General features: G+C 43.1%; 1 protein-coding gene across 1 annotated transcript in view; it reads right to left on the reverse strand.

The window, feature by feature from the left end:
* The window catches only part of PLXNC1 (plexin C1), a 60,515-nt gene extending 40,725 nt beyond the window's left edge, over nucleotides 1-19,790 (reverse strand). The window contains exons 1-5 of the mRNA XM_081022562.1: nucleotides 18,724-19,790; nucleotides 4,975-5,103; nucleotides 3,605-3,739; nucleotides 1,211-1,311; nucleotides 28-142 (exon numbers count right to left, since the gene is read on the reverse strand). Of these exons, the coding sequence (XP_080878688.1) occupies nucleotides 28-142; nucleotides 1,211-1,311; nucleotides 3,605-3,739; nucleotides 4,975-5,103; nucleotides 18,724-19,698 (1,455 nt within the window). The 5' untranslated portion in view covers nucleotides 19,699-19,790. The remainder of the gene's footprint in view (nucleotides 1-27; nucleotides 143-1,210; nucleotides 1,312-3,604; nucleotides 3,740-4,974; nucleotides 5,104-18,723) is intronic.
* Between the last annotated feature and the right edge of the window lie 664 nt (nucleotides 19,791-20,454).

Genomic DNA, 20,454 nt, shown 5'->3' on the forward strand with positions numbered 1-20,454 from the left:
ATGAAATGAAAATGATGTTTAACATACCTCACCTCTGTAATGCTTAGATGTGTAGATTTTCAGGCATTTATCTGTTCCATATGGAATGCTTGTCCAGTTCATTATGTTATTTGAAACTGGGCATTCGCCTTTTAAAGTGCAGCTGAAGAAAAATCCAAATATATGCATGAGAGAAATAGAGAAATGTTTTTCAATTATATATAAAAATCTGCATTATTTGTATCTCCTAGCCAAACTGTGGCCACCTTGACTGAACATTTCTAAAGTGCCTTCTCAGCTCTTAATAGGCTGAGAAATCATGTTCCAGATATTTAGCTTTAAAAAAGATACATCAAACAATGAACATCTATTCCATCATTTCCTTTCAATCAATTTGTTCCACCCTGTTGGCTAACTCTGCAAATTTCTGGGAGATAGAACTGATTAACCTAATCAGATTTTCTCACTTTATTGTTGCTTCATTTCGGTCTTTAAAACCATAAAAAACCAGTCACACCCATTGATTCTTCCTCATGGCTTGTGATGCCATTGTCCCTCGAAGCCACATATCCAAGAGTAGATATGAGTTTTGGAGAGTCGGTGTTAAAGAACATTTATTTACATTATTTTCCTTGGGACCACTCTATGACTTTTTCAATCTTATGAGAATATCTCATTATGGTCTTTCTCAAATTTCAAATTAAAAATAGGGTATGCGAATTTAACGCAACTATCCAAATAACTCCTTCCTGCTAACTATAATTATAACCACAATTATAGATGTCCTTTTAAGAAGAGTCTTACTGCATGCTAGCTTTAATTGCTAAAACACTAATTTCTTATTTACTGCTTGGCTACTGGCTTGTCACTATTGTGTTTTATCACTCTTTTTTGCTCAAACTTTATAAAAAGATAATTTTAAAGCAAATAAATAATTGTTATGGTCTTCTTGTTGTTTTAGAATTTCAAAGTTATTTGGCACCAGGATTCTGTCTTAGCCCAGTTAGAATACTAACACAAACATCCTGGGAAGGTTAAGAGAGAAACTTGAGTTGCCTTTACATTATTATTATTAGTAAGTGTCGTTATAGGAAGAGTCACTGCAGACTTAAAACTGATCCAAGATGGCTTTGTAAAAACAACTGTGGATACAGCCTCAAGGTATCAAGAATTAAAAAATACCAATAACGAAGCATTTATTCATATGAGCCTAAGAAGCAAAAATACATACTTGTTATATGAATAACACCATCCACAGTGGGGGTCCATGGCAGTTAAACATTCTTTACAGGAAATATACTTGCTACAATTGGCAACCTTTGTTCTCCAGATCTAAAATAGAAAGGGAGAAAAAATCACTCTTGCATGTTTCTAGTAAACATTTTCAAAAACGTAAAATAATTTCCATAAACCCAGGAAATAGAAAGAAAAGCAAATCAGTAACTTAAAGAAAAAAAGGAATTCAAAGTAGTTTCTTACAATATTGCAACAACCTTCTGCTGTTCATGTCACTTCAAGTTAACCTTCTATGGATCCATCACACCACTTTGCTAATTTGGGGGTGTATAGGAAGAGATCATTTGCAAACTGGACCTGTGACAAGACTTTTGCCAGCTGTGCTCACTTGTACTTAAATTCAGAGCTAACAGGGTGGCATATGACTTCAAAAATAATTTGCATGCAGATTCCCTGCCTGTTACAGCCTTTGTCTCTAAACTTCCGTTTCTAGGAAAGGCTGCCGAATGTGTGGTTGCCCTTCAGCACTTTAAAACCACCAACTTTCTGCACACCTGTTAACGTGGTTTTTGGTCTGGAAGGAGTGTGGTCTCTCATAACCATTTCTGCCTGGCTGGAGATTGCTACGGGCAACTGCACTCCAATATTAATCCTATTAAATCCTGCTGCAAGTCTTTGATGCTAAAGTGTGTTCTTGGCAATGCCATTGTGGGCTCTTCCACTCTGGAGTTTAATGTGGATTTGAAGCTGCTTCTCTCTGTCTCTCACTTTTGCAGTGTACATACAGCGTCCTCCTCATCCAAGTGGCAGCCTGCACCTCCCCTTGCTAAATTAAGTTTATTTTCTGTCTTGTTCTACCTGGGTCCCAGGCTGCAAGTAGCCTTCCAGATAACCATGGCTATTGCAGACCGACAGCTGCAAATTCCATAGCCAATCCAAGGTCCAATTCCAGGCAAGCAGTGATTTTAACAGAGTTGAGGGGCATCCCAAGGTCCAGGTAAGCAGACGGTCAGGATCAGGTGCAAGAAACAGTGTTGGTTAGCAAGCCATTGTTCCAGCAGTTCTCTCAGCCTTGCACTGAGGCTCTTAAACCAGAGGCACCAGAATCCCACCCAAGGCACAGCTGCAGCCTCTCAAGACATCTCTGCAGAATCCTTCTCCTGAGGAGGGTGCTACACCTGGGTAGTCCTTTGCTCTTTTCAACCAATCACTCTTCTTGACTATGAGGAGACAGCTGGTGGTGACATAATATTTGCCAATCTGTGGATAATCCAATAGGAGAAGAAAATGCAATACAAAAATGTGGATCCTCTGAAGCTTATCATGTGGGAAGCGTCATTGCTTTTAACATGTGACGACATTTCACTAGATGGTTTCTATTGCCGCGTTTACTTCTTCCATTTTGTTTCCATCAGTCCCAAAGACATGTTCATTGCATTTTTATTTTTAACTCAGCTGTTTTTCACAGATCAGCTATGTTAAAATATATAAGTTGCCCTTGCACGTAGATGGCAAAGGAAAAGGTAGGACAGGAAGTAGGAGTCTTTCATATGAATGATTCCTAATCTCATCTGGCTTTACTTTTTAAAAGTACAATTCTGTACTTTTGCGCAATTCTGAAAAAACTTAAATTCCAGATTTGTACTTTAAAAAAAAAAAAAAAAGTGCATACACAGGCAAGCAAATAACTGCACACATATCCACAATGGACCTCAGGGAAGTAATAATATTTGAGGGAAGGAGACAACACTACAAAGTACACCTACATGCATCCGAACAAGTACCACCCACTAATGTGCACAAGAAGGGAGATGGTTTTCGGAGCCGTAAGATTGAAAGTACCTATGTGGATAAAAGTGCCCGAACAAGCACATGCAACAGTGAGCCATGTATGCATTAATGCCCTAATCTGAACAGAGACTGAAAGGATTTCTCTTGTAATAAGGAAATCTCATGTGTGGTGATTACTCATCATCCATCCAAACATTCCTCACAAAGGCTTACCGGTGCTTCCTGAATTCAATAGATAAATGAGAGACGCTGAGAGAGAGAGATCATATGAAGGTGTGCACTTTGATGCCATCAACAAGTTTTCTCTTGTTTCCATCAACTCAGTTCTGAAAAGTCTCTGCACTCACGTAAGACAATGTAAGTCAGTTACGCAACTGCGAACACTAAGAAAATGATGCGATAGCTAATCTCTAAAGTTACACAGTTGCATAGTTTAGAATCTCTGTTGACTAGAAATCACACCTACTCATATTCAGGGTCCTGTTCTACAACCCAAAAGTAAAGTAGGTTGCTGGACTTCAGTTAACAAGGACTTTGCCAGATGACTGAAAGACAACTTCAGAAGTACTATTTGTGCTGGCTGCTGCTCTTAGCTCACCTTGTTACCAGATGGTAGATAGATGTAATCTTTATTCACAGGGTCAAGTTCAAGTTTGTGAAAAATTGGCGTTTCTTCTTCAATTTCATATAAAATGTCTGGGCAATTTGCTTTCATGTTTTCATCAAGAATAACCTAAAAGCACAGGAAACAAAAAGAATCGCTATCATGTTATCATGGGCCAATTTATCTGCCCTATTTGAATACACTATGGTTCCTCTATTCCTCCCCATCATCAGCAATTTGGAAGAGATTTTTTTTGAGGCGGGACGACATGTCTGGGTGGAGGAGGTGGAAGCAGAAGTCCCACTGTGCAAGCAGAACCTCAAATGAACAGATAAGAAGCAAACTGCATTGATAATCTAACAAATACTCTTACCTGGAAAGAGAACATGTTCTTTTACTATTATCTCAAGAAAGATACAAGGACCTATTCTGAATGCATATTCAGTGACTAATGATCAGGATTTGTATGTTTTCTATTTGGTCAGCTATTCTTTACAAATACCGTTTAAAACCTTGATTGCCCAGGGTTTTTAAATCATACAGGCAGCCCCCATGAATAGAAGAGCTTCCCACTTTAGACATTCATCCTCAAACTCACAGAATGGTCTCAACTGTGTACAGGTAATGTGTTGGAAGCAGAATGTTTGGACTGCATGCCTCCATTTCTCCTCACGTGTTTGGTTCCTCAGCTGCTTTGTATAGCTATATTAGCCCTATTTGGGCTAATAAGCAATCAATAAGTACATACAATAAAACAGTGTAAGATGACAGCAATAAAAGCTTTTCAGAAAGCTAGATAAACTAAACAACCTAAAAACTTATTTTGAAATTACATTATTTAAGTTATTTCACTGAAAACTGATCCAAGGAAATGTTGAATAAAGGCCAACATATATTTTTGTTGGGGAGAAGGCATTGTTTAATTACATAGAAAGCCACTGGACTTGAGGGAAAAGGAACCATCTTTCAAATATTATACAAGAAGAGAAGTTACAGTCGTACCTTGGAAGTCGAACAGAATCTGTTCCAGAAGTCCGTTCAACTTCCAAAACGTTCGAAAACCAAAGCACAGCTTCTGATTGGCTGCAGGAAGCTCCTGCAGCCAGTCAGAAGCTGTGGAAGCCCCATTGGAAGTTCGGCTTCCAAAAATAGTTTGCAAACTGGAACAGTCACTTCCAGGTTCGCGATGTTCAGGAGTCAAAACATTCGAGAACTAAGCTGTTCAAAAACCAAGGTACGACTGTATTTGCCAATATAGCAACTATCTAGCACTTTTACATGCAAAATGCCAAGATGCTTCTATCAACTAACACAACAACAATGATTCATCAAATAAACCATGAAACAAACCATAAGCCACATACTTTCAGCAACTGTCCATTTCTTGTTCCCAAAAACAAAACAATCTTGTTCAGAACCACAGTGGCATAAACTGACACCAAATCAGAGTGGCTCAGCAAAGTTGCATTGTTGATTGGCCAAGCTATCTTGTTCTGAAAAATCAAACACAGAAGCAAAATATGAGTATACATCATTTTATCAAATATGCAACTTATTATTTTCAAGCGACCTTAACTATAACTTGCTGGTGAAAGCTTCTTTATGGCAGGTAGCACTGCACTTCAAGCAGGGCTCCACATAGTATTATTGCAAAACTTTGGCAACTTATGGGTCGGTTTAGATACCATGCTAGACCACAGTTTAGTATTACAAGAATGATTCTAGCCTTCTCCTGAACTCACATGACCACCCCAATACGGCCCTAAAGTGAAGTTTGGAAGCTTCCAATTTTCTCATATCAGGGTGAGAAATAATATTTTAGGTGTAAATGTCGTGTTTTAAAGCAGAGTATGAATCAGGAGACCAGAGAAAAATCAGGAAACAAACAGCATGTATTACTTGAACACTGGAAGCATTCATACAGATAACAGCTATGCCTTCTGGCAAACTTCTCATCAGTCATGAGTTTAGCTGTTCCTAACTGTACAACTACAGCAGCATGTTCTTTAGTCCATATTTACTGTGAACCTAGCTAAATATTACATTGCACTTCAAGCAGGGCTCCACACACTATTATTGCAAAACTTTGGCAACTTATGGGTCGGTTTAGATAAGATGGTAGACCACAGTTTAGTATTACAAGAATGAAGCTACAGGAAAGAGTGTAACACAAGGAGGAATAAATAATGACTTTATTCATTCATTCATTCATTCATTCATTTATACATACATACATACATGGCTGGTTTTCCCCAGCTACTCAGGGTGGCTTCCAACAAAATATTAAAAATACATTAAAACATCAGTCATTAACAACTTCCCTGAACAGGGCTGCCTTCAGATGTATTCTGAAAGTCAGATAGTTGTTTATTTCCTTGACATCTGCTGGGAGGGTGTTTCACAAGGCGGGCGCCACTACTGAGAAGGCCCTCTGCCTGGTTCCCTGTAACTTGGCTTCTCGCAGTGAGTGAACCACCAGAAGGCCCTCAGTGCTGGACCTCAGTGTCCGGGCTGAGCGATGGGGGTGGAGACCAGTTTAATTAAATCAGTTAATCATTGCAAACACAAATAAACAATTAGGTGGGTACCTGAACTATAAAATCAGGAAAATGTAAAGGCCCAAAACCAAAGAAATGAAAAACTGTGCTGCAATTCGATATTTTTTAAAGGATATTAGAAAATTGCGACAATAAGCACTTATTTAACTGGGCATGATGGGCCCCATTCAGACATCATGATCTTTGCTTTAGAAGCTATGATATGCAGGAACTTAATACTCTCTCATGCATCCCTTTTCTCCCATTTCACCCCTCCTTTAGCACCAGCTGGTAAACAAACAAGGAAGTCACAGTTAATCATAGCTTCCTTTTATGTCCAAACTGATAGCTATGATTAACAGCTTTCAAACAAGCCAGGATTTGGAAGAAAAGTTGGGAGCCATTAACCATAGTTCCCTGGATCAAATTGAATGTAACAAGAAGGACTTCCGGGTTGGTGCGAACAGCTAATGGCGGATTCCCTCCGAGCTCCGGAGGGAATCGGCTCCGCTGGGGACGGGTCTTGCCGCGACGGTGACGCGGAGACCCTCAAAAACCGCAGGCGCGGATGCCTGCGGACCTGGTGACTCGGTGGGCACCTTAAGCGCCCCCCGACCCACGAAGAGCCTTTTTAAAGGCTACGGAGAGGGTACGGAGAGCGGCGTGGTGCTGGGAGTAGACCGCTACCCCAGCGGAGCGAAGCCGTGTGCCATGGCTGAAGAGCGCTGACTTTTTTCCTTAAATTCGGAACCCGAAAAGAAGCAACCCGTGAGTAGATTGGAATTCGGACTTTAAAATATCTATCTGTGAATTTGATACGACCGGGGGATGTGTTAAAGGGAAGTCCGCACCCCCCCTTCTGCAGACGATTTAAAGCAATAGCAGGAGAACTAAGTTGGAGAGCCTACCCCTTTGGGGTGAGTTAAAAAGACATTAACTTTCACGATTTGATAAAAGAAGTTTTGAGCTGGAGTGTAAGAGTGGAATTTTAGAAGTTTTTCTCTTGTTGTGTGTAACCCCCCCTTCCGGGCCCGGGAGCATCCTGCCTTTGAGCCTGTTGAAGAGGAAAGGAGTTTGACAGCTGTCAAAGCTGTCAAACGGGCAATTTAAAGTAAAAAAGCGTGTTACTTAAGATCTCCCTGGACTAAATGTGATACAATTGAATTAAAGTGGTTGGAAACAAAGAAACAAAGAACGAGGCAAAGGACTGTTGGGAAAAGATTACTAAGTAACCAGATTCCCTCTAGGGGGAATTCTGAGACATTACAATGGCTGCGGATGGAAATTTACTAGCTGAAATAGAAAGAATGTTTTACTTTGTGGGAATTTTACAAGAGCAGAGTCTGGCTATGAATAAACAACTCACGACCTTGACTTCTGGAATAAGCAGCTCTGCTGAATGTATTGAGGATTTGAATGAGAAAAAATCTGCAGCTGAACCGGAACAGATATCTCAAGAACTGAAGGAGACTAAACAAGGAAAGGAGAAAGCACAGATGGAAAGTACCAACCAAAAGCCTACACATGTGGATTATAAACAAGAAGACCCTTGGATTACATGGATTACAAATCTGCAAAAGATGCGAAAGATGAAGGAGGAGGCCCCTGGAGTACTTGGAATTCAAGAACTTAAAAGAAAGAAGAAATATGATGGGGGCCTCCATTCTGAATATGAAGGACTGGTGGAACTTTTGCAGCAGTTGTCTCTAAGTTTTCTTGTGGGAAGAAAACCTGGCTTGATTGGGACAGAACTCCTTCGAGATCCGAAGACCAACATAAAGGACTACCAACAAAACCGGCGGAGAGGGACTGAAAGAGACTTGAAGGCCTCGGATGTGAGGAATCCAGGCTAAGAACTGTTATTGTGGACATGTACTTGGGAAGGGACGAACCGGGGATGGGAGGGGGGGGAAATAGAATTTTAAAAACACTTATGATTTTTGGGTCTAGTCAATATGATTGATGTTTAATAAAAAATGGGAAATCGATGGAAGGGAATCTGAGTCCAACTTAGGATAGAATTTAATCTTCTATAAAAGATGTAATATTAACATGGTAAGGAGGGAAAATAATAACTTGCTGACATAATTATGGGAATTGGGATGTATGAAGGGGGGGTGGGGGGAAGTCAAGGACCAAAGTTAAGAAAGTAAGATTTTTGAAATTATACATGTTCTTTGTCTTTGTCTTTTACGTGTGTGTTATGTCTTTATAAAATGTGAAAAACCAATAAAAAATTTATAAAAAAACAAAAACAAATTGAATGTAACAAGAAGCTGTAGTTAACTAGGCTTGCTGGCTTGTGTCCCTGCTCATGTGACGGGAAGAGCAAAGAAAACTACAAAAGTTAACCATCTGAAGACAGTCAAATCTTCAATCCAAGAGAGTTTATGCAAAGCAAGGGGACCACATGTTTTTCAAAGGGGACCCTTTAGGAAAAAAGTGTTGTTTAATAATTATTTATTAATTAAATTTCAATCACATTCCTTCTTTCCAAAGGAACCAAAGTGCAGCATACAGCAAAATGGAAAACATTAAGAAACTATCAAATATCCTCACAGGTAAATAATTTCAAGATTGTCAGGAACAATATATTTCAGCAATCAAATGCCTGGGTGAACAGAAATGTTTTTAAATTCCACCTAACAGTAAAGAGAGAGTACAGGAAATTGAATCCTGCCGACTTTCCCCTCTGTCATATATACTCAATTTCATTTAAAGTGGCTCAACTCAAAATAACACAAACACAAAACCCTAATATATATCAAATGATGCTATACTATACAAACAAACATCATGATCCATTTATACAATATTTACAAAAAGATGTATGATGGATTATCATGTTTGTGAGTACATAAAACACCATTTTATATATTAGGTTCATGGGTATGTTTGTGTTTTGGATGCTGAAGAAAAAACTTGTACATAAATTTAACACAAAATATAATTTGATGTTTTGCCACTCAATCTCCCATATTATTGAAGCTCCAGGCATTAATTACATGTTTGTATGAAGTTGTGCTGTACTTCCAAAAAATATATGCTGCTATTGCAGCATCTGCCAATGCTGTTTGTGGTCTAAAGTGTTAGGGGCATGGAATGCTGAGCGATCAACATATGTGGTTTCTCAGCTCTCACCCCTGTACAAAGTTTCACAACCACTTTTAAACAAGACAGGAAAACAACGTTGTAACACCAAGAAAGAAATAAAAAAATTTGCCGTCTTATCCAAAGAGGAAGTGCTTCAATATTCCTTTGTTTTTCCATAAAGCAGGAGAACACAATGTGGTCCATTAAATACGGCATATCTACAAAAGGTGGGGGGAAGAGTGTGACTACACCAGGCTTCCTCAAACTCTGCCCTTCAAATGTTTTTTGGCCTACAACTCCCATGATCCCTAGCTAGCAGGACTAGTGGTCAGGGATGATGGGAACTGTAGTCTCAAAACATCTGGAGGGCCAAGTTTGAGGAAGCCTGGACTACACCATCAGCAACACTTGAAAATTTTGACAGAAATTAACATCCAAGGAACCTAAGCATCTATGGCCTAAACTACACATAGTGATGGCAGACTTAGGGCATTGTCACTGGTGAGATAATTTGGCTCTGCACAGCTGTCTTTTATTTACCCAGCCTTCCCAACTGCATGCTTTTTTGGACTGTGATTCCCATCAGCCCCAGCCACCACAGCCATGGAGAGGGGTTCTTATTTTAATTAGGCATTTTTGATCACCTTTAATGCGGCATCCCAAGGTGGTGTACAAGAGATATAAAGCATTAACCAATCTATATCATTAATACATTAAAGTTTAAATACAAAAACATTCCAGGGCAGAACTTTAATTCCTTGTCCTCACTACAACCCAGGTTGGAATTGGAGGGGGGGTGTTGCAGTAAGAAGAAAAGTCCCACTGGTGTCAATGGGACTAAACTGCATGACAAATGTCACAGTTAAAAGAGGTATGCTTTAAAGTAGTGTTTTCTTCAACCTAATCCCCAGATGTGGTTGGACTAAAATTCTCACCACCCACAGCCAGCTTAATACCATTACTGCATTACTGCTTTGTATTATTGTAATTTATTTGACTTATCCTTCACTTACTACAGTGACAACTTACAAAGATTAAGAACCAAGAAGAATTCCACAAAACAAAAACAATGTGTTCAATAAAACCATTTCAATAACCCATACCAAAAAAAGAAAAAACCACAGAAAAGAACCCACCCTCCTAACTTCCTTCTTAAGAGGGGAAAACAGGAGAAGGGCCTTAAACGAAGATTGAATGGTCCAGAGGCACTCCCACAAAGGAACCAGCACTTTGAATTGGGCCCAGAAACATATAGGAAGACAATGAAGCTGTGCCAACACCAGTGTTTTAAGATGGGCTCACCTTGATCCTGTTAACAGTTAAGTGGCTGCATTTTCCAAGCCATCTCCAAAAGAAAGCTCCACATAAATTGCACTGCAGTAATCCAATACAGTGGTATCTCAGATTAAGAATTTAATTCGTTCTGGAGGTCTGTTCTTAACCTGAAACTGTTCTTAACCTGAGGTACCACTTTAGCTAATGGGGCCTCCTGCTGCCGCTGCACCGTTGCTGCACAATTTCTGTTCTCATCCTGAAGCAAAGTTCTTAACCCGAGGTACTATTTCTGGGTTAGCGGAGTCTGTAACCTGAAGCGTATGTAACCTGAAGCGTATGTAACCTGAGGTACCACTGTATTGAGGCTCTGAGAGCATTCATAGATTACTGTAGCCAAATTATCCCTGTCCACAAAGGGTCATTTGTTGGGCCACCAGCTGAAGCTGCTAGAAGGCACTCAGTGGGGATGATCTTCACCCCAAATGAGTAACCAATATGATGCTCTCCAAATGTTGTTCTTCTATGACTCCCATCATCACTAACCATCAGTCATGCAAGCAAGGATGCAGGATGGAGGTAACGAGTCCAATATCTTCTGGAACAAACATGGCTGGGGAAGTTCCATAGCTGTTCTCTGCTAATGTTGTCCAATTGAAGTTATGCAGGAAGGCACTGACAATGTAGTAGGATCGCATCCTATGCACAACTAACCTGAGCAATTTCAACCTTACTCAGTTGAAAGCTGAATGCCTGAAATCTTGCAGATCAATTGCACGCAAGGCGGAGAGTTTAAAAGCTCCTTCTGTGCTGGGTTTTCCCAGTGTGGAAAGAGCTTTTAAGCGCTCAGACTTGCTGGTACCAGGCTCTGGGATGCTCTCACAATATCTTATGGAAACTTGGATGGCCCTGTGAGATCTCACAAGAGCATCCCAGACCTTAGTAAGCAGGTTTTGAGAGCTTAAAAGTTCTCTGACTTTCTGGTAAGATAAGGATGGTTGTTCATCCCCAGAATGTAACCCCTGTGCAAGACACAATCATACTGTAGTCCTCCCCCCCCCAAGCCCTCCCACACTGTGCAAACTTTATCCTTCTTTATAAAATGTGTATTTGTTTCAGCTAGCACTTACTCCACTGAAGCTAACAGACAAGTTGTGCAAGTATTAAATGGCACAAAAAGATGCAACAGGATGCTCCAAGCCTATGGAATACCATTAAGGCATCTGAAGTTTTGGCACAGATCTGACTTGGTCTTGCAATACTACTACTAATACTATTAATTCAATTGATATACCACCCTTTATCAAAAGATCCCAGGGTGGTGTACTACATTAAAAACACAATACAGAGCATCAATGATAAAAATATAGTAAAAAGCATACTTATAATAAAATAACCATCCTAATAACAGTCCTGTTCCCCACACTTTTACAGGCCATAGATTATAGGCCTGGGTAAAGACATGTAATGATGGTGCCAGGTAAGCCTCTCTGGGGAGAGTATTCTACAATCAGGGAGCCACCACAGAAAAGGCCTGTTCTCTTGTTGCCACCTTCCAAACCTCTTTAGGAGTAGGGACATAGAAAAGAGCCTCCGATGACAAGTGTAGGGTCCAGGTCGCTCTGTGTGGGGGAAAGGCGTTCCTTAAGGTATTGAAGTCCAGAGCCATGTAAGGCTTTATAGTACTCTGAATTGGGCCACACAGAATTCACGAGAAACGTGTTGATGGGAATGTGTTAACTGTAACACAACTCTGTCATAAGACCAGATTGTGATAGAGAGATCATCCCTCCTTCCAGCATCATTCACTGTATTGCCTCTCTTTCTGTAGCCAAATATCTCTCTCATTCTCTGAATGTACGTATATACAAAACACCTGGCCAGGCCAGATGGCTCACTATGCTAATCTTTCATCAGACTTATTTATCTGAAGGCTTATAGGACTTCTGTGACTTAATTCCTATTTAAAAGAAAGCTATGCTTAAAATGCACCCCATTTTGAAAACAGCTAGATCAGACACGCAGTATGTTAAAAAGAAATTCATTAACTATAAAAGCTAACATTCTTGTCAGATTACAGACATACCCTTTATATTCATGTAGTCTGCATAAGGCAGTCCAATAAATTATTTTTGAGGGGTATATTACTGTGTTTTGTTCTTTTCACATAACTCTTGACTAGGCCAAAACAACAGCAACAGCAGCAGCAACAACAACAACGAAAACTAAATTTGCCGTCCACAAGACAAAAGCGCTGCTCTGGTTCGCCAGAAGCGACTTAGTCATGCTGGCCACATGACCCGGAAGCTGTACACAGGCTCTCTCGGCCAATAAAGCGAGATGAGCGTCGCAACCCCAGAGTCGTCCGCAACAGGACCTAACAGTCAGGGGTCCCTTTACATTTACGGGTAACATATAAGGTGTAGAACAATGGGATACACTTTATGGAGTTTTTCCCAAAGCAGAATCAGTGCAAGAGACTTCTGCTTTCTACAAATGCCATACTGGAAAAGAAACAAAACTCACTTCCTCCCATATCAGTCCTCTAGAACCTGCAGAAGATTTGTGGAAGAAGGGGGTGTTGTTTTACCTCATGTGGGGTTTAGGAGAAAGCAAGGTATGGTGCAAGTTCCTCTCTTAGGTTTTCCTTCTCCACAATGCTGCCTCTTGCCTTCATGGATGTGAAACAAAGGCCCCTCAACATCCCCTAGTCCTATGCAAATGTGAACTAGACTACTAGGGACAAAAGGTTACTGTTTAATTTCTAATTGGACTTTTGCAGAAGATAGAACATCCTTGCACAACTTCTATTTTTGGCAGAACCCTTTCCCTTTTTTCCAGTTTACAGAGAAGCCAGGAAAGGTATGCTCACCACATAATGAGGAACACTCACCAGTGGCGAGAGTGTGAGAGGAGGACAATTGTGGAGCTCTACCTCATAGTCACCATGGCAACTTGAACAGCCGTAACAATAAGTGCTAAAATACCAGAAGCAAACATGTTTTTAATTTCCTTTTGCTTCCAGCTTGTTTTCAACTTTTTATTATTTTTTTGTTTCATTTTATGTCTTCATATTGTTGTAAACTGCTGTGATATATTCTTTATGATTTAATGATATATAACAGGCACGTCCAACTCCCTAAAGACTGTGATCTACTCCCACTATTAAAAAAAACTGGCAGTGATCTACCCATTGTCAGAGTTATCAAGCTTTTTTGGGGGAGGACTGTTAACAGTTGAGCTTCTTTGGGGGGTTGGCAAGTGTTATTGAGCTTTTTGGGGGGAGGATAGTCACTTGACGCTTCCAGGAAACAAGGGTCAGGCGACAATACTTGTGCTTCCCACCTGCCCCAACTTTCCTTGCTGTGGAGGAGGTGGAGGAGGGACATAGTGCCTGCGGCGTAGGGCCAAAACATTTCCGTGGTCGACCAGGGTCACCCCGGCGATCTACCTGTACATGGCAGTTGACCGGTTGAACATGTCTAGTATATAAAAATAAAGTATTTAAACAACCAGTGTGCCAATCTAAGTTTCTGAATAGTTGTACAGGTCCTTTAACTGGGGGTTAGAAGTACAGTCATACATTGGATCTCGAACGCCTTACAAGTCGAATGTTTTGGGTCCCGAATGCCGCAAACCTGGAAGTGAGTGTTCTGCTTTGTGAAAGTTCTTTGGAACCCAAACGTCCGATGCGGCTTCCAAATGGCTGCAGGAGGTTCCTGCAGCCAACAGGAAGCCATGCCTTGGTTTCTTAACGTTTTTCAAGTTGAACAGACTTCCGGAACTGATTCCGTTCGACTTCCAAGGTACCACTGTAATCTGAAAACAAAAATATCTAGACAAGGCACAAAATATCCACCAAGTGTGATTTCCCATTCTGCAACATTCATTCTCATGGTCCACATCCAAGGCAGCAATCCCAAATACCTTGGTGGGAACCAAGCAGGGTTCACAAGGGCACCATGTTGGGGGGCCCATCCCTAGGTTACAGCGGCCAGACTAGTAAAGGCCTGAGGGACTCTTCCTTACACTTTAAAATAATGATGATGATTTTATGTACTTTTCATGATACAGAAGACACACTTCGAGAAGAAAATTGTTACAACGGTAAACACAATCAACTTGTTTTCCTATTTATTAAAACAGTTTTATAGCCAGGGTGGCTGGTTGGGTTAAAGATGCTCATTTTATTATCTTTCCTTTAAATATATGTTATTTGAAGTCTGCTGGAACACGTCTGGAAGGGGATTCACTGCAGGAAACTCCATCATGCACCCTATAGCAAGCTTTGACTAACTCCCATCAGTTGCTGAGTGGTAGAGCCAAGACTACTGGGCTGACTATGCAAGGTGTTTTCAAGTCCTAACTATGTGATGTCCTGCCCACTTGCCAAATAAGGTCCACATAGCCAAAAACGTTCCACAGCTCTGGTTTAAAATGTGATTCTGTGCATACTCAGTGTATTTCTATTTTTTTACTATGTTGGCAATCTACTTTCTTCTTGTTTTTCACACTAATGTATCCAGAATGCTGAACCAGCAACATCTAGGCTCATCACAGGTTCTCCAACCATAATCTAAATCAGGGTTTCTCAAACTTGGTTCTCCAGCTTGTTTTGGACTACAATTCCCATCATCCCTGACCACTGGTTCTGCTAGCTAGGGCTGATGGGAGTTGTAGTCCAAAAACAGCTGGCGACCCAAGTTTGGGAAACCCTCATCCAAATGATGAATTTTCACCATTGTGTGACTTCAAGTGCATACAGAAAAAGGTTTACTCCCTCTCTCAAAGAACTAGAGATTGTGGATAAGTGAATGTTAGAAGATTAGAGATATGGGAAAAAGTTGCTTCACAGAGCATATCATTAAACTATGAAATTCACTCCCACAGGAGGCAACCAACTTGGATAACTTTTTTAAAGGATTGGGCAAATGAATGGAGGTAAAGCAAAGACTACTAGCCTTGATGCCCATGCTTTGGTTGGAATCCATGTGAAGGGACAGTGTTCTTGTACTTGGATCCTGCTTTATGGAGTTCCCATAGGCATCTGGTGAGTCTGGTGAGAACAGGGTCTGGACTAGATAGGCCATTGCCTGATCCAGCAGACTCTTCTTATTTCCTTATGATACCACCACCAACAAAACGCTGTTCTGCCTTGCAAGCTGTTTTAGATAATGGACAACACTACAGCAAACTGTTGTTTCCCCCCCAGGAGTGGTTGCAGAGATTTATATGTCAATGCTTAATAAAGGATGCACTTAATGTACAAGAAGCATTTTTTTTTTAAATTTTGTCACATGCATGTGGTGAGCTGACTTGCCATTTCAAATAGAAAAGCCTTTCTTTGCAAAGATGTTGAGTAACTTTCTTGCCACTGCAAACCCAACTTTCTGCTTCCTATGTTGAGCAACATCATGAGATCTTCTTTTATATATGCTCAGCTAGCAGGACATCGTTTTTTGCCAACTCATCCAACAGTAAGTGCGCTGGTTGCAGTGGGAAAGTGAAGCATCTCTCTGAAACCAAAGGAGGCTTGACGATAATTCATGTTGGCTGAACTTCTCCTATAGAGTTACATCTGCTCAGCCTTTCAGCACTTGCAGGTGATTACCGTATTTTTTGCTCTATAAGACTCACTTTTTCCCTCCTAAAAAGTGAGGGGAAATGTGTATGCGTCTTATGGAGCGAATGCAGGCTGCGCAGCTATCCCAGAAGGCAGAACAGCAAGAGGGATTGCTGCTTTCACTGCGCAGCGATCCCTCTTGCTGTTCTTGCTTCTGAAATTCAGAATATTTTTTTTCTTGTTTTCCTCCTCCAAAAACTAGGTGTGTCTTGTGGTCTGGTGCGTCTTATAGAGCGAAAAATATGGTACTTTGTTTTTAACTGTACAGTGGTACCTCGGGTTACATACACTTCAGGTTACATACGCTTCAGGTTACAGACTCTGCTAACCCAGAAATAGTACCTCAGGTTAAGAACTTTGCTTCAGGATGAGAAAAGAAACCGTGCTCTGGCGGTGCGACGGCAGCGGGAGGCCCCCTTAGCTAAAGTGGTGCTTCAGGTTAAGAACAGTTTCAGGTTAAGAACGGACCTCCAGAACGAATTAAGTTCTTAACCCGAGGTACCACTGTACTTGCTGTTGTTTTAACCTTCCCTAGGACCTTGCAGTGAAGGGCAATTGTTGTTGTTGTTGGGTTCAACATATCCAGAGAAATGCATCCCCTGTCATAGGTCTCACCCCACAATCCTCATGCAGTAAGTTCACCATGCTTCCTTAAGTTAGCTACCCATTATCAGTTGTGACGCTGTCTTCCACCCATAAGTAAACTTTTGTGTAGTATTCCCTGTGGAAGTTTCTTCTAAATTAGAGCCTGCTGGATCCCACCAATGGCCCATCTAGTCCAGAATCCTGTTCTCACAATGGCCAACCAGATGCCTGTGGGAAGCCCACAAGTAGGATCTAAGTGTGAAAGTACTCTCCCCTTGTACAACCTTCAACCTTGCAGGTGCAGAATAGCCATCATGGCCAGTACAGTGGTATCTCGGGTTAAGTACTTAATTTGTTCCGGAGGTCCGTTCTTAACCTGAAACTGTCCTTAACCTGAGGTACCACTTTAGCTAATGGGGCCTCCTGCTGCCGCCATGTGATTTCTGTTCTCATCCTGAAGCAAAGTTCTTTACCTGAAGCACTATTTCTCGGTTAGTGGAGTCTGTAACCTGAAGTGTATGTAACCTGAGGTACTACTGTAGCTTTTACTTTGTTGTTGTTGTTTAGTCGTGTCCGACTCTTCGTGACCCCATGGACCAGAGCACGCCAGGCACTCCTGTCTTCCACTGCCTCCCGCATTTTGGTCAAACTCATGCTGGTAGCTTCGAGAACACTGTCCAACCATCTCATCCTCTGTCGTCCCCTTCTCCTTGTGCCCTCCATCTTTCCCAACATCAGGGTCTTTTCCAGGGAAGCTTTTACTTTACTTTCATTAATTTGTCTAACTCTTTTTAAAAGCTCTCCAAATATTGGAATTTCTGGGTGCTTGGTATTCTCTTTTTTCTTTTTCTACCAATCTTTCTATTTCAGCAAAACTTTTTGACAGCTGTTTCACACCATCATACAACGTTTTGCAAATGTGGAAGATACACCTGTTCACCCTGGTTTTTGACATGTGAAATGAATATTTTTAGGACCTAACTTGTTTTAGTAATTTTAAGTTGTTGAAAAACAATTTTATATTGTGTTTTAATATTAATGTTGCATTTTAATTGTTGCAACTTGCCCTTGAACCTTAGGGTGAAGGGCAGATAATAAATTGGAATAACAACAACAGCAGCAGCATTCATTAATATGGACAACTTCAAACTTATGGTTAAACCTACACAGAAAGCTTACACTCTTTCCTGTTCTGCCCTGTACTATTTAGTATTTTTTTCTATGTACCTTAAGTTACAAATATTGACAGTGAAGACAGGAATATTCTTAAGAGTCACAGGGTACATGCAAGATTATTTTTTTACTGCTCCCTCCATATCTAAATTAGGGGATGGGTGAGAGTAACTGAACAGAAAATGTAGGTGTTGATATGGTGGTACTTCCAAGATGCTTAGGGTATTTTATTGTGGGATCAGTGCAGCGGATTTTTGCATTTTGGTGGTTTCCTTAAAAAAGGTCAACAATTTTGGTGGTGTCCTAAAAAACAGCTCAACAATTTTGCAGGTGTCAGGAATTTTACTCTTTGAAATATGGCAACCCTATTTTTGCAGCACCTACACAGCATCACTGCTGTACATGCCAGCCTGTATTTTCCCTCCCCAGTTAATGTAGATTTGCCTTTTGGGTGGGGAGATAATTTGATAAGAAAAACGAAAGTGAAATCCTGTTACAGACTGCCTCTTTGTGACATTAAGCCACATAAGAAAAAGAAAAGAATAGTTAGGAACCCAGGGGAGTAATGCCCCCAATGTGTTTCACTATTGACCTAGAAAACTCACTGTGTCTCAGCTGCTATTAACTCACCCAGTAGGCTAGAAAGCGCGACCGACCTTATGGGGTTGTTACAAGCGCAAAGGAGACCGCAAAGTTATTTCACATCTTTAAAACGGTCTACCTTGAGCATCAGACCAGCCGGCAACAACGACGGTGCGCTGTTAGAGCCGGCCCTCTGGTCTCCGATTCCGCAGGGCAACAACGCTCAACCTATAACCAAAACTACTCACGCATGTCTCCGCAGGCTCGTGTGCGCAGATCGTGTTCGAATCGCCAAGGGCGCATCCCTCCGAAACGCTTGACACCTGGCTGAGGTTGAAGATGCAAAGGGCCGTGGAGGTCGGCGTGGCCGGACCCTCGGCCGAGCCGAAGACGCCGACCCAGAGCCCGCGCTTCTGGATGTAGTTGGAAGAGAGGATCCTCCGGGTGAAGCCGCCGCCGCCGCCGCCGCAGCGCAAGATGGCCTGGCCGTGGCCGAAGAACCGGTTTGCCGGCATCTGGTTGGCCACGAGCATCTTGGGCTCCATGCTGAGGCTGCAGTGATAATAAGGAAAGAAGAACTGCCCGCTCCACAGGAACGCGTCCGCGAAGTGCAAGTAGCAGCCGCCGCCCACCAGCAGCCGGTGGTCTTCCGAGACCGCCTTCTGGCGCTCTTGGAGAGCGACGGCCACTTTGGAGTCGCCCTCTGCGAGGCACTCTGGATCCAAGTCGCTGGAATCGTTCAGTCGGCGAGACGTGGCCACCACCAGCCGCCACTCGGAGCCGCGGGCAAAGATCCACCCGGCGGCGGAGCCTTTCCGCAAGCAGGTCACCACCTCTTGCCCGAAAACGGTGGCGTTGGCGTCGGCGCCGAGGCGCTCCTCGTAGCAGGAGCCCTGCGGCTGCGTCCAACAGGTGAGGAGGCGGTCGTCGCCGAAGGGCAGCAGGAGCTTGTTGACCGTCGTCCCCGAGTCGAGCGCCGGGCTGCTGCGGTGCTCCTTCGCCCAGGCCAGCGAGGGCTCCACTTCGTACCAGCGATTGCCGCTGGCCACCAGCAAGCGCCGCGCGCTCGCCGCCAGGTTGGAGAGCGGCTGAGGGAAGGTCTGCGCGCGCGCCGCCGCCTCCTCGGCCGCCCAGGCCAGCGCCGAGGCAGAAAGCAGCAGCAGGCAGTAGCAGGCGAGGCCGCCGCCCAGGCGCCCCCGCAGCCTTCGCCACCAGCCGGCCATGGCCACACACACACGCCGCGCTCCGGCTACCTAAGGCGGCTCTGCAGGCAGCGTGCCGACAGCTGCCCCATGGCTGCGCGCTGAGGGCGGGAACCTCCCCCTCTCCTTCCCCTCCCACCCCCACCCCCGCTCTCTCTGTGGTTTCCTCGGTGCCACCCAGAAGACTTGCGCGCAGAAGTTCCTTTTTCCACGTCGCTGGGAAGCACCACTCGGCTCGCGCGTGCGAGCTTTCCCGCCTGCCCCTCACCGCCCACCCTCGCCAATGTCTCGCCCCGCCCCCTGAAGGCGCGTGCGGCTGGGGCGCTGCACGTGTTGGAAACTGGCCGGCCTGCTGCTTCCCGCCAGTCCCCAGTCTCCCCACCCCACAAACGCTCCCCCCCCCCCGCCTTGTTTAGACGTTGGTGAGGTCCATAGGGGAGCAAGGCGCTTCAGCGGGGTGGCTTAGCTCCGTGGCCGGTTCCAAATTATTGCGGGGAGGGTTGCTTGGGTTTGGTTATGGTGCGCCACGCCCTCTTCCTCGCGCCCTCCGCCAGCTGGTTGTCCTATCCTCCTCGCCCCTCCCATCACGAGACCCTGTTCGGAGAGAGCGGGAGAGCATGCGCAAACGACAAGAGGGAAGGGGTCGTGGGGATGATTGGGCCGAGATGCGAGAAAATAATTCGCTTCCCCACCCCCGTGACCCTATCCCAGAGCCTGCTTTGACCACACACCATAGACCACGCCCCCTACCTGTAGGCCACGCCCCTTTTCAGCCTT

This window comes from Podarcis pityusensis, assembly GCF_964106645.2.
Source record: "Podarcis pityusensis genome assembly, chromosome: 10".
NCBI lineage: Eukaryota > Metazoa > Chordata > Lepidosauria > Squamata > Lacertidae > Podarcis > Podarcis pityusensis.